This window comes from Eptesicus fuscus, chromosome 21, assembly GCF_027574615.1.
Source record: "Eptesicus fuscus isolate TK198812 chromosome 21, DD_ASM_mEF_20220401, whole genome shotgun sequence".
NCBI classification, from domain to species: Eukaryota; Metazoa; Chordata; class Mammalia; order Chiroptera; family Vespertilionidae; genus Eptesicus; species Eptesicus fuscus.
The window spans coordinates 8,312,037-8,326,802 of record NC_072493.1 but is presented as its reverse complement, the minus strand read 5'-3'; the positions used below and the strand labels follow the sequence as shown (position 1 = coordinate 8,326,802).

The window sequence follows — 14,766 nt, the reverse complement described above, 5'->3', positions numbered from 1 at the left end:
GTAGCATCAATGTGGCTTCTGTAGCCACATTGCTACAATTTCGTGCTTGTTTGTGTGTGGATCTTGCCCATTGGACGGGGACCTGGTTCAGCATCATCCCTGGAAATATTGACTCAGACCCAGAGAACCTCTGGCCCTCTGGTGTGCCCGAAAGGAGGGTTGAGCAAGTGTTGAATAAAGATGGTTGATCAACTGATAATGCATTGTAGTTTTTGTTCCCCAACAAGATGTTCACTTGCATTCTGTCAGATTCCCAGAAGTGAGATCGCGCCACTGTTCCTCATTCTGTTGTACACGAAGGGAAACTGAGACCCGTTCACTTGCATTCTGTCAGATTCCCAGAAGGGAGATAGCTCCACTGTTCCTCATTCTGTTGTACACAAAGGGAAACTGAGACCCAGAATAGGGAACAACTGTGACCCAGCCAGCGCCTCCCAGTCAGCAGCAGCCCTGGGAAAGGCCTACCCTGACATGCCTGCTCCCAACTCCTCTCTCTAAACCCGTCATCTCTCCCCCTCCTGCCAGCCCAGGCCCTGGAGCAGCAGCTGGGATAGGCTGATTGCACTGGTCCTGCAGCCCCTCTCCCTCTCTCTCCAGGCTGGTCCGGGAGTTCGTGGCCCAGAACAACACCGTGCAAATCAAGCATGTGATCCAGACCCTGTCTCAGGAGTTTGCCTTGTCTCAGCACCCCCACAGTCGGAAAGGGGGCCTCATCGGCCTGGCTGCCTGCTCCATCGCACTGGGCAAGGTGGGCCTTTCTCCTGGAGGGACAGACACACCAGCCATGGCCTTGACTCTGACCCGAGACCCTACAGGGCTTTGCAGACCTGTGTTTTATTGCCATTCTCTCCACACCTAATGCAGCAAGGTCTTGCAGCCTTATTCCCTGGCCTGGCCCCTATCCTGGGAGGCCAACCTGCAAAGAGTCTTTAAGCCTAGCCCCACACAAAGACCTGGGATGTCCGGTGGCACCGGGGGCTGGGGGGGGCAGGGGCTAGGGCCTTTTTTGACCTGTTTCTCCTCCTCCCCACCCCAGGACTCAGGGCTCTACCTGAAGGAGTTGATCGAGCCGGTGCTGACCTGCTTCAATGACGCAGACAGCAGGCTGCGCTACTATGCCTGCGAGGCCCTCTACAACATCGTCAAGGTGGCCCGGGGCGCCGTGCTGCCCCACTTCAACGTGCTCTTTGACGGGCTGAGTAAGGTGACCGCTCCGCACTCTGGGCTGAGCTCGCTCCACCCACCTAACTGGACCCTCCAGGACTTGAGTGCTTGGGCCCCTTTTCCCAGATGCAGGCCGAGCAGATAAGCACAGAGTTGCCAGGGACACTTGTCTGTTCGATCTAGTGATGTTTTTAATGGGCTTGTATTTACCTATTTTCCCATTTCCCTATTAATTTACCCTTACTGCATTTTATGAAAGTACCAGTCCACCGCAGATTGGAGGGGGAACTGATAGTTTGGAAAGCCTACACTTCCCTATAGAAGGTGAAGATGGTACATCCGTATACAGAGTCTATTTCCCCTGTGAGGAGAGCACTAGCCTGTAAGCGCTAGGAGGAGCGCTATGGAGGAAGGCTTTGGCGTCCCTACGGCCCTCCTCAGCTCCGCGCTCAGTTCGTGGAGCTCCCTCCCAGGCACCAAGCTCTGCTGCCGGCTGGTGCCATAGTCACTGCTGGAGTGTCAGCCTCACGGCTGCCTTGGTCCCCTCCTCCAAGAGTGGAGAAAGGACCCAGCAAGTTAAGTTCCAAAACCCTGAGGAAGGCCGACAGGAAGCAGCCTCCTGACCCAGGGGCAGCAGGTGATGGGACTTCCAGCAGGTCCCAGAAGTCCCTGACAGAACGGGATGGCCACCCAATCTCAGTTCCTTAGCCAGGTCCCATTTCGCCCATCCCACTTCCCCTACCTTCCTTCGATTTATTCACCAAAAGAGGAACCCGTTCAGTGTTCCAAGCTGCGCCAGGGCCTTGGCCGTGGGTTTTCCATAGATGTCATGACCTCTGCCATCTCTCTCCTCTGTGTCTCTCGTAGTTGGCTGCTGACCCAGACCCCAATGTGAAAAGCGGATCTGAGCTGCTAGACCGCCTTTTAAAGGTATTTGTACTTGATTCCCACTTTTCTTTCTAGAATCTTATTTCTCACATCTGTCTGTACAACTTATAAATTCTATCACTGAGACACTCTTCCTAATTTGTTTAAATTTGTTCATTTACATGCAGTAAAAGTCACTCTTTGATGTACAGTTCATTGATGTATATCCTTAACTTGGCTGGGCTTGATGAGTATGGACTTATGTCACCAGCACAAGCAAAATACAGATCCGTTCTGTCACCCATTTTCCTCTGTGGCTGCCTGACCCCTGGAGCCAGCCCTGGGCAGGACTTGGGCCAGGTCAGGCAGCCCCTGCCTCTGGCTCACTGAGCAGCTCACGAGCCTTTGATCCACAGGACATCGTGACGGAGAGCAACAAGTTTGACCTGGTGGGCTTCATCCCCTTGCTGCGGGAGAGGATTTACTCCAACAACCAGTACGCCCGGCAGTTCATCATCTCCTGGGTAAGGGCCAGCCCCAGCACCTTCTCCAGCCGTGACGAGCCTCGGGCTTGGTCACATCTGCTCTCTGGACACCTGGCTAGGTTCTGTGGCTGCAGAGGAGCCTCATTATTAATCTCCTAGCCAGTGACACCAGATAATCTGAACACACGTTTATTCAGCTTGTCCCTGGTGAGGATACAATTCTTTCCTTTTTCTGTGAAACTCCAATTTCCCTTTAAAGCCAATAGGCTACTTCTGGCAGTCACACCTCTTCCAGCTTGTCTGTCCCTTCCCATGTACTCCCCGCTCCCCCAGGGCATCTGAATTCCCTGGTGGTTACGTTACTATTCCCCTGCACTTTTAACCAAAGCCATAGCTGCTAGTACTTCTCTGTCCGCATGTGCAGGGGGGCACCTGCAGTGCCAGGAAATGCTGCCTCAGCAGGGCCCTTCTCACTGCCCAGGCCCAGCGGGTTGGGGAGGAGGAGGCGATGGCTCCGGGTTGGTGTAACATTCCCTCCTGGTTTCTTCCCCTGCGTCAGATCCTGGTTCTGGAGTCCGTGCCAGACATTAACCTGCTGGATTATTTGCCAGAGATCCTGGATGGACTCTTCCAGATCCTGGGTGACAACGGCAAAGAGATTCGGAAAATGTGAGTGGAGGAAGGAGGCAGGCAGCTGCCACCATCCGGGGCCCCTCAATGCGCACACGTATCCCACACTAGCAGGCAGGTGGCAGCAGAACAAGAAGTTCCTGCTTTTCTTCCTGGTTTATGTGCTTCCCACCATGAGGAGCTAAGAGCTCAGCCCCCTGCCTCTGACAAATTCATCTGACAAGTTCATCTAACAAGTTCAAAGTGTCGTTCCATCTGGGTGGTCAACCCAGAGCAGAAATGGGCCCTGGCTGCCATATACTATGTCCCTTCTCTCTCATTGGCAGGTGTGAAGTAGTCCTTGGAGAATTCTTGAAAGAAATTAAGAAGAACCCCTCCAGTGTTAAGTTTGCTGAGATGGCCAACATCCTGGTGATCCACTGCCAGACCACGGGTGAGTGTGTGAAGGCCCAGGCACCACCACCCCCTCGGAAGCTCCTTTCTCTCTCACCGTCTGGGATAGAGTCCGGGTAGGAGTGGGAACCAGCGCAACACGATCCGGAGCAGTGGAGCGCCGGGTCCTTGTGAGAGAGATTTGGGTTCTCTGTCAGCATGGAGGCCCTTTCCTTGGCCAGACCCTGGAGGGGTGCAAAATCTGGAGGCCCTCTTGGTGGGAAGCCCGGCCTTAGCACCGTGAATTGAAATGCTTGGGGTTAGAATTGTGTTTCCATTAGCTTCTGTTGAGGATCAAACCACTGCAAAATGTAACTGCTTGACACAGCAGACTTACTATTGGTCACGAGTCTGCGGTCTGCTGGGTGGTTCTGCTCACCTGGGCAAGGTGTGGCTGGGCTTGGCCATGCACCTACAGTCAACTGGAGGGTTAGCTGCAGCTCCGTGGTCTAGGGTGGCCTCACTCGTGTCTGGTAGTTGACTGGCTGTCACCTGGGTCCATGTGTCCTTCCAGCAGACCAGCCCAGTGCACTCATATAGAAGTGAGCAAGGCCTTTTGAAGCTTAGGCTTAAACCAGGCTCATCATCCTGTTACCACCTTCTGTTGGCCAAAGTGGCAAGGCCAGCCCAGAGTGAAGAAATGGACTCACCCCTTGATGAGAGAAGCTGGGCAACCCCATTGTGGTGGGCACGGACGCAGAGAGGGGTGGAGAATCATGGCTGCTCTTACAGTCTGCCACAGGTTGTTGCTCCATTCCAACATGAAACTGTATGTACTCAGGGGAGGCAGAAAGCAAGGGTGAGAGAGTACTGGTGAGGCCAGCAGCAGCATAAGCCCTCAGGACTTCCCAGTCCCATCTGTGGGCATGGTCAGTGGGAGGGAGCGTTTCGCTGCTCGTGCTGACCGTCCTGCAACCCGCCCCTCCCTCTGCCAGACGACCTGATCCAGCTGACAGCCATGTGCTGGATGAGGGAGTTCATCCAGCTGGCCGGCCGGGCGATGCTGCCCTACTCCTCTGGGATCCTGACCGCCGTCTTGCCCTGCCTGGCCTACGACGACCGCAAGAAAAGTATCCTTTGCTCTGGAGAAAGGAAACGAGAGCAGCCCCCCAGGGCGCTGTAAAGTTGCGGATCCTGGAGTGGGGTGGGTCTCCCTTGGGAGGGGCACCTCCAAATAGTCCCTGGGATCAAGGGAACAGGAGGTGTTGCTGAACACAGACTGGGAGCGCCAAGACAGCACCGAAGCTGTCCCTGCTTACGTACAGATCTGGAGCAGCTCTCCTGGGCCCACGCTCCCAACCCCTGAGCTCACACTGCCCAGCCAGGCTGGGGAAGTCCTGTTGGTGGGACGTCCACCAGGAAGGGGCCCTACAAGTCACAGGGGCATCTTGAGGGGACACCAGTGTGGCAGGAGGACATGCACTCTGTTCAGACTGCCGTCTGCCCACTAACATACCTCTGAAGAGGACCGAGCCCTGACCGATGCCAGTGCACTCGGGCTTAGGGAAGCCCCCAGATGGGGATGCTCCTTACATCAGTGGACCCAGGCATCAAGGAGGTAGCCAACGTGTGCAACCAGAGCCTGATGAAGCTGGTCACCCCTGAGGACGATGAGCCTGAGGAGCCAAAGCCAGTGGTGCAGAGGCAGGCAGACCCCAACCCCGACGACTCCTTGGCGAAGCAGGAGGGGCCAGGCAGTGGTGAGTAGGCTTTGCCTCCTGCCCCTCACCTCCCAGGCCGGGCACCAGGGAACCAGAGGTCGTAGTTGACTTGGGGCCTCACTGACTACTTTCCATATGTTAACTCATGACAACCCAATAAGGTAGGAAGTGCTATTATCCCCGTTCTACAGACGGACACGGGAAGATAGATCACACAACCAGGACCTGGCAGTTGCTAAGTAGCAGAGTTGGGATTTGAACCCTGGCAGTCTGTCTGCAGAACCTGTGCTCTTAACCCTTTTGCTTTAAAAGCCATTACTCCTCTCCTGAATCCTTCCCTGGGCTCAGCTACAGAAGTCGTTTTCCGTGTGGGAAGGGTGGAGCGTGGCAGTACAGGTCTCTTGAATCTTGGCTGTAGACATGCAGCCGCCCAGAAGCTGGCTGCTCTTACTGCGCCCGTCATCCTCACAGAGGGCGCTTATTCAATCCGTGGGAATTCTGTCAAAATCAGTGTCCTTTAAAATATGAAATGGCTCTGCTCCCCTTTCAGACTCCTTTAGCATCATTGTCTTGTTTCTCTGTAACAAGAAGAAAGCCATGTTTGCCCTCTAAATGTCGTCTAGAACTGACGTTTTCTCTCTCTCGGATGTCTGTCCTCACTGAGAGGTCACTGATCAGCTTTGGGGTGATGTGCTCCTTTACAGAATCAGCCAGAGAGTAAATTGATGCGGAACCTACTCAAATCTGTGAGTCTGGGACTTTCTCCCAGGAGCGAAAGAATCACGAAAGCATTTTCTCCCATGGCCTTTCTATCTGAGCATTTCAGGCACACGTGCCCCTGGGCCTCCCCTGGGTGTGGCATGCTGGATTCTTTCAGGTGTCAGGTTACAGCGGGGCCTGGCCTCTGTGGGCCACAGTAGCAAAACAGCTGGAGGCAGAGCAGCACGCAGCTGGAGCATTGGTGGTTCAGTGGTAGAATTCTCGCCTGCCACGCGGGAGGCCCGGGTTCGATTCCCGGCCAATGCAGCAGCTGGAACCTTTTTTGGCAGCTCCTTGAAAAAGGAAACTTGGGGAGATAAGTTAGTAGGAGCCTCCCAAGGCAGGAGCTTTCTTTCTGAGAGATCTTACAAGAATCCCAGGCATAGACCTATTTTGTGAACTTACACTAATGTATGAGTATTTTTTAATCTTTTCATTTTTGATTCTCGTTTTAGAAAATTTGCAAAGTGGGGGAAAATATAAAGAAGCAGGACTGTTCCCACCAAGAGGCAATCAGTATTATGATTTTGGCGTATTTTTTGCATTGTATGTATTTGAGGTCATACAGCTTTTACAGGGTGGGGCAAAAGTATATGGCAACCAGTCAGGCCTCTGGAAAGGAATCACCATCCTGTCGTCGAGGTAGCAGCTGGGAAACCAGCTGGAGCGTTGGTGGCTCAGTGGTAGAATTCTTGCCTGCCACCCAGGAGGCCCGGGTTCCATTCCTGCCCAAGGCGGCATAATTATCTCAGGTTTTAGATAGCTTTCCTTAGCTTTCTGGAAACAGCTCCCTGCTCAGGAGAATCTTATCTTAACCAAGATGCATGCAGGCAACTTGGCTTCAGATTTTACTGCCTCCTAAACAGCCTTTCGGCAGACACAAAGCTCACTTTACAGTAGTTCCCAGCGATGGCAACAGCTAATTTGGGGCTCCGCATCCACTCCAGCCCTGCTTGTAACTAACCAGCACTTTACCAAGGTGCCAGGAGAAGGTGCCAGCAAGCCGGAAGAGTGATGATTTAACTAGTTGATGGGTTCATCCCAACCTCCCCGCTTCCTCCAGTTATTCTGTTCCTCTCCTCCAACCGGGTCCTCCTGGAGAAGGCAAGAGCCTCCTGCCTGCTCTCCCTCGCCTCGTGTCTCCCTCCCGGGCTCAGTCTGTGTTTCTGCGTCCCACGGCACACCTCGTTCTTCACTGCACGCCTCTGGCCACGCTCATGGGAGGCTTGTCAGCCAGGCCTTCTGTGCATGAGCACGCACTCACACACACACACACTCACACCACGCCTCTCACCACGGGGCTCCGGTCGGGACAGGCTCACGTGGGTGCCACGCTGCTCCCAGCCCTCTCTGCTTTCTCTGGCTCTCCCTCAGCCCTGCTGCCGGTGGGGGTCCAGTGCAGGGTCCCTCTCTGACTCTGAGGTCCTGTGGCACGTGATATGTCTTCCCTGTCCCTCTCCGTGACATTCCCTAATGGTCTCATGTGCCGTGACCTGGATTCTGGGGCCACAACCGCCTGCCGGTGTCCTGGCTCTGTTAACTTCCTATCTGTTGCCCTTGGGCAAGTGCCTTGGTCTTTCTGTGCCTCAGATTCCTTGTTTGTTAAATAGGGCAACAGTGATGACACAGCCCACAGTGTGAGGGCGAGTTTCAGACAAGGGTTTTGCATGTAAAGCTCTTAGCACATGAGAGAGGCACTCAGTTACAGGTGCTGTAGGGTCTGCTTTCATTCCGGTTATAATAGATCCATCTCCTCAGCAGTGTTCTCCCTTGTGTTTATCACTAGCCTTGCCCAGGTGGGAACGGGCCCCTGCTGTGTCCTAAAGGAGGGGAAGGAGAGGGTCAGAGGTTGAGGTTCATGTGGCAAGTGAGGAGCAGAGCTATAAATAGGGCTTCCATGGAGGGCTGGCGACTGTGAGGCAGCATCCACTGCGGAGTTCTGACGCTGTGGGTGTATCAGCACCTCCTATGGGCTCTGCAGATGCAGGCGATGAGGCCTGGAACCTGCCTGCAGGAGCTCAGGGCAGGGCTGCAGGTGAGTCACCATGTGACTCTGGGCATGGTCACAGGGCCCTGCCAGGCTCCAGGGAGGTTATTTGAACTGGATCTTTTCTTTCTCTTTAGCTTCCACTCTCCCCCCATCCTCACCCTCATTTTATACTCTAATTATAAAGGAAATACATGTTCCCTATAGAGATTTTGGGGAAGAAACAGACATTCCTACTGGGCGAAAGCAAAATGTAAACAAGTTAAATATATTGTCTGACAGATATATTTAGCAGCGTGCATCAAAAGCCTTAAATATTTAATTTTTTTCTTAGGAAATAAATAGGTAAGGTTTTTCCTTTTAAACACCTAACAGGTGGTAGCCCATTGATTGTCATAGCAAGCCTGTGGTGTCGACACTGTCATTACCCCACTATACAGTGAGGAACAAGTCAAGTAACCTGCCCGAGGGTCGCACAGCCAGAAGGAGGGGAGTCAAGGCTCACACCCAGCCGCAGGGACCTCAGAGTCTCTGCTCATAGCGATGTTTACACTGCGGTTCTCTGACGAGGAAATTAATACCAAAGGCCAGCCGAAGGTGCTTGGCCTGACTGGGGATCCCAGAATTGCAAAGGAAAACAATGTATGATTTTTATTCGGCTTGGCAAACATTTAAAAGATTACTGATATCCCTGTGGGGGCTTTGTGGGAATGACTGTTCCTCCGTTCTTGAATATATAGCAGTAGAACCCTCCTAAAGGGCCACTTGGCAATATTTGTTGGGGTGTCAGATGCCTGATCATTCTACCAACAGCCCCCGTGTTCATGAGATCTGGAGAAATGCTTACCCTCGTGCGTAAGGAAGCACGGGAGGATGTAAACGAAATTAGGAAACAATCGAAATTAATTGGAAGCCAGTTTCCGACATCACATCAATTCATCTATAAATATGTGTGTTTCTGAAAGACGAGAGGGGAGAGGCCGCCAGAGGCATGGAGCTCCAGCTGCTTTTCCCGGCTGCTGGTCCAGGCCGGCCTGCCCCCCCTTCACCACACATCCTCCCCTGTCCCTGGGGCTGCTCAGCAGGTCCAGCTCATGCCCAGCCCTTCCTGCCCCACCGCGCTGTGCCACGTCCTCCAAAGGTTCTCTCAGCTCAGATTTTCTGTTGAACATGGAAATAAAGGTCCCCTTACTAGGGGGTAGCTTCACATCCATACCTAGAATAGCACCGCTCTAAGACATAGTACACAGTGGGAAAAGCAAGTAACAAAAGACAGTCTCTGATCCCATTTATGTTTCCAAAACAAAAAGGAGGATTAGCAACAGATGAGAGGGTGCCTGCCTAACTGGTTCAGTCGTTTCCTGCACGCAGAGTGAACATCAAAGGCTGAGGAGCGACAGGCTTGGCTTTGTTTTTGACATTTTTAGAGTGAGAAAGTGTTTTACTTGTATAATTTAAAACTGTTCAGAGGCCAAGGCTGGTACCATTTGAACAATATACGTAATAATAGTTTTAATTTTAACCCACAGAATAAAATATCTATGGGTCCATAATGATACAGATGGATGGATGGATGGATGGATGGATGGACAGATTGCTGGATAAGTGGAGAAGAGACAGCTCTTCCTTATAGCTGGCAGCTGTTTAGCCTTTTCGGGAATTGCCAGTCTGGTTTCATTCCCACCAGCAGTGTCTAAGGCTTCCAGTCTCCCCACATCCTCACCACCAAGTGTTACTATTACCTCTCGTGTATGTTAGCCATCCGAGTGGGTGTGAAATGGTATCTCATTGCGGTTTTGCATTGCATGTACCTGGTGGCTAATGATGTTGAGTGTCCCGGAAGTCACTTTTAACATCCATAGCCCGCGGGCCAGAAGTCCCTTCTGACCTTTCCCAGATGTGCCCGGTGCTGGTGTCCCTCTCCTTGTGAGGTCACGTGCCTAAACTCGTCCAAGCATGGGTCCTATCCCCACGCTTTGGGGAATGAGCAGCCTTGGGTCCTCAGGGCTCCAGAACCATGTTCCTTTTCAAGGGCTGGAATCAGGTGTGGGGGACCGAGAGTCTGTGTTTTTATAACCGGGATCTTGTTCATTCAAAAGACCCCAGCCGCCTTTAGCATGACACATTATTCCTCTTACTCTCCCAGGAGGCCCCGATGTTTCTTGTGACTCCAGCTTCAGTAGTGGCATCAGTGTCTTCTCTCCAGCCAGGTGAGTGGGTTGTTCAGCCAGAGGTGTTTGTGGAAAGCGAGCAGCCTAGACCTTTCTGGGTGCAAACTGCGTGGGGCCACCGCTTATGGGCACAGGAGGTGTCTGATGAGGGGATCTGAGACACGGAGCAAGCCCACCCCACCCAGCTCTGATGGACAGACAGCTGTCTGAGGGGAGTGGGGATTAGAAGCTCCTGCAGGTCAGAAGCATAACTAATACGTGGTGACTACAGTAGGACACTTGCAGACACCGCTGCCCAGCACCTTTTGCTTGTCCAGGAGGATGTGGGGCTGACAAGACTGACAATGGGAAGGCTGTGTGAGGACAGTCTGGGTTACAGGTGGCAATTGGTGGAGTCTAATAAGAGTGCATGGACACGGACTGTGTGGGCAGCAGAGGTGTCCTCTTCTAGGCTCCTGGGTCGGCTGTAATTGCACAGCCTTCCACATGGGGGCAGTGCAGGCCAAGCATGAAGATCATTCCCTTCCCTGCCAGCCCCCTCCCTAGTCTGCAGGGTGATGGCATTCCCCTGGGGAAGGAATTATCACCGTGCTGTCCTTGTCTGAGTAACTCTAAGGACATGGCCCATCTTGCTTTTTCCTTGGGTGGAATTGGCACTGGTGGGGCCGGAGTGGATGGCAATTCTCCTGCAAAGGGTTTCTTCCCTTTGAACTCAGGCCTGGAAAACCAGTCACTCAGCAAGGACAAATGAGCACTCAATCCCAAGAGACTCTGTTCTCCCCAGACCCTTGGATCTTCCCTCCTTTTACATCATTTTCCACGTATTCTTGTCTCTAAAGACCCTGTGCATGTTTTCTAAGCGTGTGGGTGCTGATCATAAACATGCACTGCTCCTAGGACCATTCGCAAGTTGTTCGAGCAAACCAGTAAGCATCCTTCATTCACTCGTTTCAGTTGTCATGCGCTCCAGCACCTGCCTGTGTTCAGCCCTGCAGGTTCCACGGGGGAGATACCGCCCCTGAACATGGTCCTTGACCTTGAGGTTCTCTGTGGGGAGGCAGAAAAATAATCTGGAAGTTACCAGAAAGGGTAGTGATTGCTATGACAGGGGACTCTGGTGTTGGGGGCAAGCGATAGCGCCCGAGCTGCGGCTGGAATGGTGGCTGACGGGGATGAACACTCGGTGGCCGGGTGCTTCCTAAGCCCTTGCCGTGCCGGCTACTTTGTGTCACATCATTAGACTTCGCCGATGTTCCAATCCCATGGGGACCGTGGTATTATTGTCTCCATGTTAGGGCTGAGGAGGGACAGGAGATCCCGGAGCTGCTGTGCAGAGAACTCACGTAAGAAGGACTCGGGAGGGTGCAGACTGGTCAGGAGGACTAGAGGCTCAGCCTGAAGGGGTGGCAGTGTAGGGAGGAAGTTGGATCGATTTGAGATCTGTTTTGAAGGTAGAACTGACAGAATCTGCTAATGGGATGGAGTGAAAGGAGAGAAGTGACAGAAAGAATAACTTCTGGTCTGGGGCTTGAGCCAAATCAGGATACTATCTCTGGTGTCATTTCCCAAGCCGGAAGGAGGGGCAGGTGAGTGAGAGGGCCACTCAGGAGCTCTGTCAAAGGTGGCTCTGAACATCCCCTAGAGTGGTTAAGGGGGCAGGTGTGGGTGGTGAATTCTGGAACTTGGGGGAGAGGTCTGGATGGAGAAGCAGGGAGACAGTGTCCCACAGAGGACATAGACTTGTGTTCTGAAGGCTGTGGGAGCCAGCAGTACAGGCGGGAGTGAGGGAGCAGACCTGTGGTTTAGAAGACCCTCTGGCAGCCGGGAGAGGGCAAACTGACAGCGGAGAGGCCTGTTGCAGACGTGTCACTGTAACCTAGGCTACAGGGATTGTCCTAGTCCATGGGAGTCCGTGTTGTCTCCCCTCCCCTCCCCCTCACTGCACCAGGCGGCAGGTCCTCCTCTCTCGTAGTGGAGTCCCACTTTCTAGGCGTACATCCTGGCTCCGCCTTGCCTGGTGTGCGGCCCTGGGCAAACAGCTTGACCTCTCTCAGCCTCGGCTTCCTCGTCTGGAGACTGGGTGTGATGATGGTACCGACTTCATAAAGGCCTGAGCTTAAGTGAGCTGAGCCGTGTCTAGCACATGGGATGGGCATGGCCCACAGAAAGCACTTTACACACTCTAGCTGTAATTTTTATTACGGGAACCTTGTTATCAGCCCCGCTTTACCAATGAGGAAACAGGCCCAGAGAAATTGACTTTTGCCCGAAGTCACTCAGCTAATTAGTGGCCAGGGTGGAATTTCAGAGCCCACGCGGTAACCTCTGTTGCTCGTGGCTGGAGAGCTGCAGGAGCTCCGCCGATTGGCCCCGTTAACTCGCTGACCAGGAGCTGACATGCTTTCCGTGTGAGCAGGCTTCTGCTCTGATGCTGAGGCCGTGGTGTTGGACGTTCAGTGCAGGTCCCTGGAAAGCCGGGGGCCCTGTCCATAAATTAGGCAAGCACACAGATCTAGAAATCGTGCTTCCCAACTTTTAGCATCTGCTGATTGGAAAAAAGGTAGAAACAACTCTCCTTTTTTTTCTTTTTCTTTTTTAGTTTTAGCTTCCTTTTGATTTGGTTAGAGATGTGACATATGAGTACTATAAAGAGTTAGACATTACAGAAATAAAGGGCTGCCTCCCAGAGAGAACCACTGGAATTTGTCGTTATTTATAGGTAGTATCGGAAGCATTATTCAGTAAAGAGGTATTTTAATAGCCACTGTAGCGCCATGCATTTGGAAATTGTAGCACATATACAAGTAAGACATTCGTTATGAGATGCTTTATGAAAAAAACGCTCAGCGAAAATGGCGTTTTGCAGACACCTTGAAATAACTCAGAAGCCCCAAGAGTGATTAGTCTAGACTTTTTGGAACCCACGCAGAAACGTGTTTTAAACTGAATAAGCCAGGGCGGCGGGTGCCCCATCTCGGGCTCCAGCCCAGCAGCTCAGGGGCTGAGCACGCCACGCAGCATGCGCTCTCCAGGAAGGGCCCACGTTTCCAGAGTCCTCGCTCCCCACTGAGCATGCTCAGAGCCCAGCACACAGCAGCCCGCCCCACCTGGTGAGCAGCCCAGAGCCGCCTCAGAGGCGGGTGGGATCATCAGTTCTCCCTTTCCCAGCATGGAGATCAGTCTCCTGTGTGTGCCTGCTTCCCTCGACCTTCACCTCCAGCCAGTCACGGAAGTGACACCCAGGGAGGGTGTCTCCAGCTGAGAAATGAGTTCTCCGTGCTTCTCTCAGCCTCAGTTTCCTCATCTGTGCATTGAAGGATCAGGGTACATGAACTGTGAGGTCCTTTCAGGTATATAGCTGTGGTTGACACCTACCCCTCCAGCAGTCCGAAGGTACCCATGTGTGGGAGGTGTGCTGTGGCTGGCGTTTGCTGTGAGAAAAGTCAGAGGCTCTTATGCCAGTTCGCATACGGACTCCTTAAAATCCTCCCTTTGTTATGTGGCCCTGACAGTGCCACCTGAGGGAGATGCCACCATGGACTGGTTCTTGCTTTCTGCCCTCAGAGACACTGAGCTGGCCAGAAGCATCTCAGGACCACTGTGAATGAAGGAACCCGGCTGGCCAAGGGACCGTCCAGCCTGGGGCCCCCTTCAGATCACTAGATTTGGGGTGTCCCCCATAGACACCAGCTTCCCCAGTGTCCTTCGTCTGCCCTCCTGATAAGATACACTGAAAAGTGTGTGTGACAGCCCCTTTCTCCCTCCACCATGTGGGGCTGCCATCCTGCTGCCCCTGCCAGGGGACAGTTGGAAACGATGCCACCGTGGACTCTTCTGAGCCTGGCCCTTTCAGGCAGCGGGTGCCGTGTGGTCAGGGAGGCCAGCCTGGACTCAGACTGCCCAAATTCAGATCGCCGGCTCCACCACTTCCTGGCTGTGTAACCTTGGACAGGTTACTGGTGTCTCTGTGCTTCCGTTTCCCCGTCTGCAGAATGGGAATAACATTGTATGGGCCTCTGAGGGAAGTAAGCGAGGCTCTGCAGGTAGAGCTCAGCACAGTGCCTGACACAGAGTATTTACCCAAGAAACGTGCGTTATCATTTCCCATACCACGTCCTCCTCATTGTTATCGGAGCCCTGCGTCTCCCCCGCCCCCCAGCCCAAGGTTCATACACACCACGGGGCCTGAACTGCCAGTGGAGTGGGTGGGGGGGGGGGAGAGGATGGTTTGAGCTGGGCTTGGCATTGCCTTCCTCCCCCCAGCAGCTCAGGAAGGTGCTACATCAGTGCAGCTCTGAGTCCCCAGGCAAGTAGAAACAAGGCCCCTCCTCCCGGGGCGTCATTCTAACTACCAACGGGGCAGGCACAGGGTGCCCCTTCGCAGGCAGCCGGCAGCCAGAAGGTGCGCTCCTGCTGGGGACAGGGACTCACCCAGGCCTGACCTGGGGCTCGGGGAGTGAGGGAAGCACGGGCGGAGGGTTGGTTTCTGTTCATTCCCTCTGCCCCCGAGCTCCTGCCTTGGCGAGGCCTTGGGCTGTGTAGGCTCCTGGAGCTCCTGCAGCCCCGGGTCCCTCTGGCAGGGAGAAGAGCAGTGAGGGAGCTCACCGCAA

General features: G+C 53.5%; 1 protein-coding gene and 1 non-coding gene across 3 annotated transcripts in view; both read left to right on the top strand.

Annotated features, from left to right (window-relative positions):
* The window catches only part of VAC14 (VAC14 component of PIKFYVE complex), a 95,443-nt gene that overhangs the window by 16,123 nt on the left and 64,554 nt on the right, over positions 1-14,766 (top strand). For both annotated transcript variants that reach the window (XM_054710836.1, XM_008139987.3), the window contains exons 2-10: positions 598-748; positions 1,037-1,204; positions 2,032-2,094; positions 2,448-2,555; positions 3,076-3,185; positions 3,473-3,579; positions 4,514-4,648; positions 5,126-5,278; positions 10,132-10,195. In XM_054710836.1, coding sequence (XP_054566811.1) covers positions 598-748; positions 1,037-1,204; positions 2,032-2,094; positions 2,448-2,555; positions 3,076-3,185; positions 3,473-3,579; positions 4,514-4,648; positions 5,126-5,278; positions 10,132-10,195 — 1,059 coding nt within the window. The remainder of the gene's footprint in view (positions 1-597; positions 749-1,036; positions 1,205-2,031; positions 2,095-2,447; positions 2,556-3,075; positions 3,186-3,472; positions 3,580-4,513; positions 4,649-5,125; positions 5,279-10,131; positions 10,196-14,766) is intronic.
* Positions 6,195-6,265, top strand: TRNAG-GCC (transfer RNA glycine (anticodon GCC)). Its single transcript has one exon. It is a non-coding gene; the product is annotated as a tRNA-Gly (tRNA).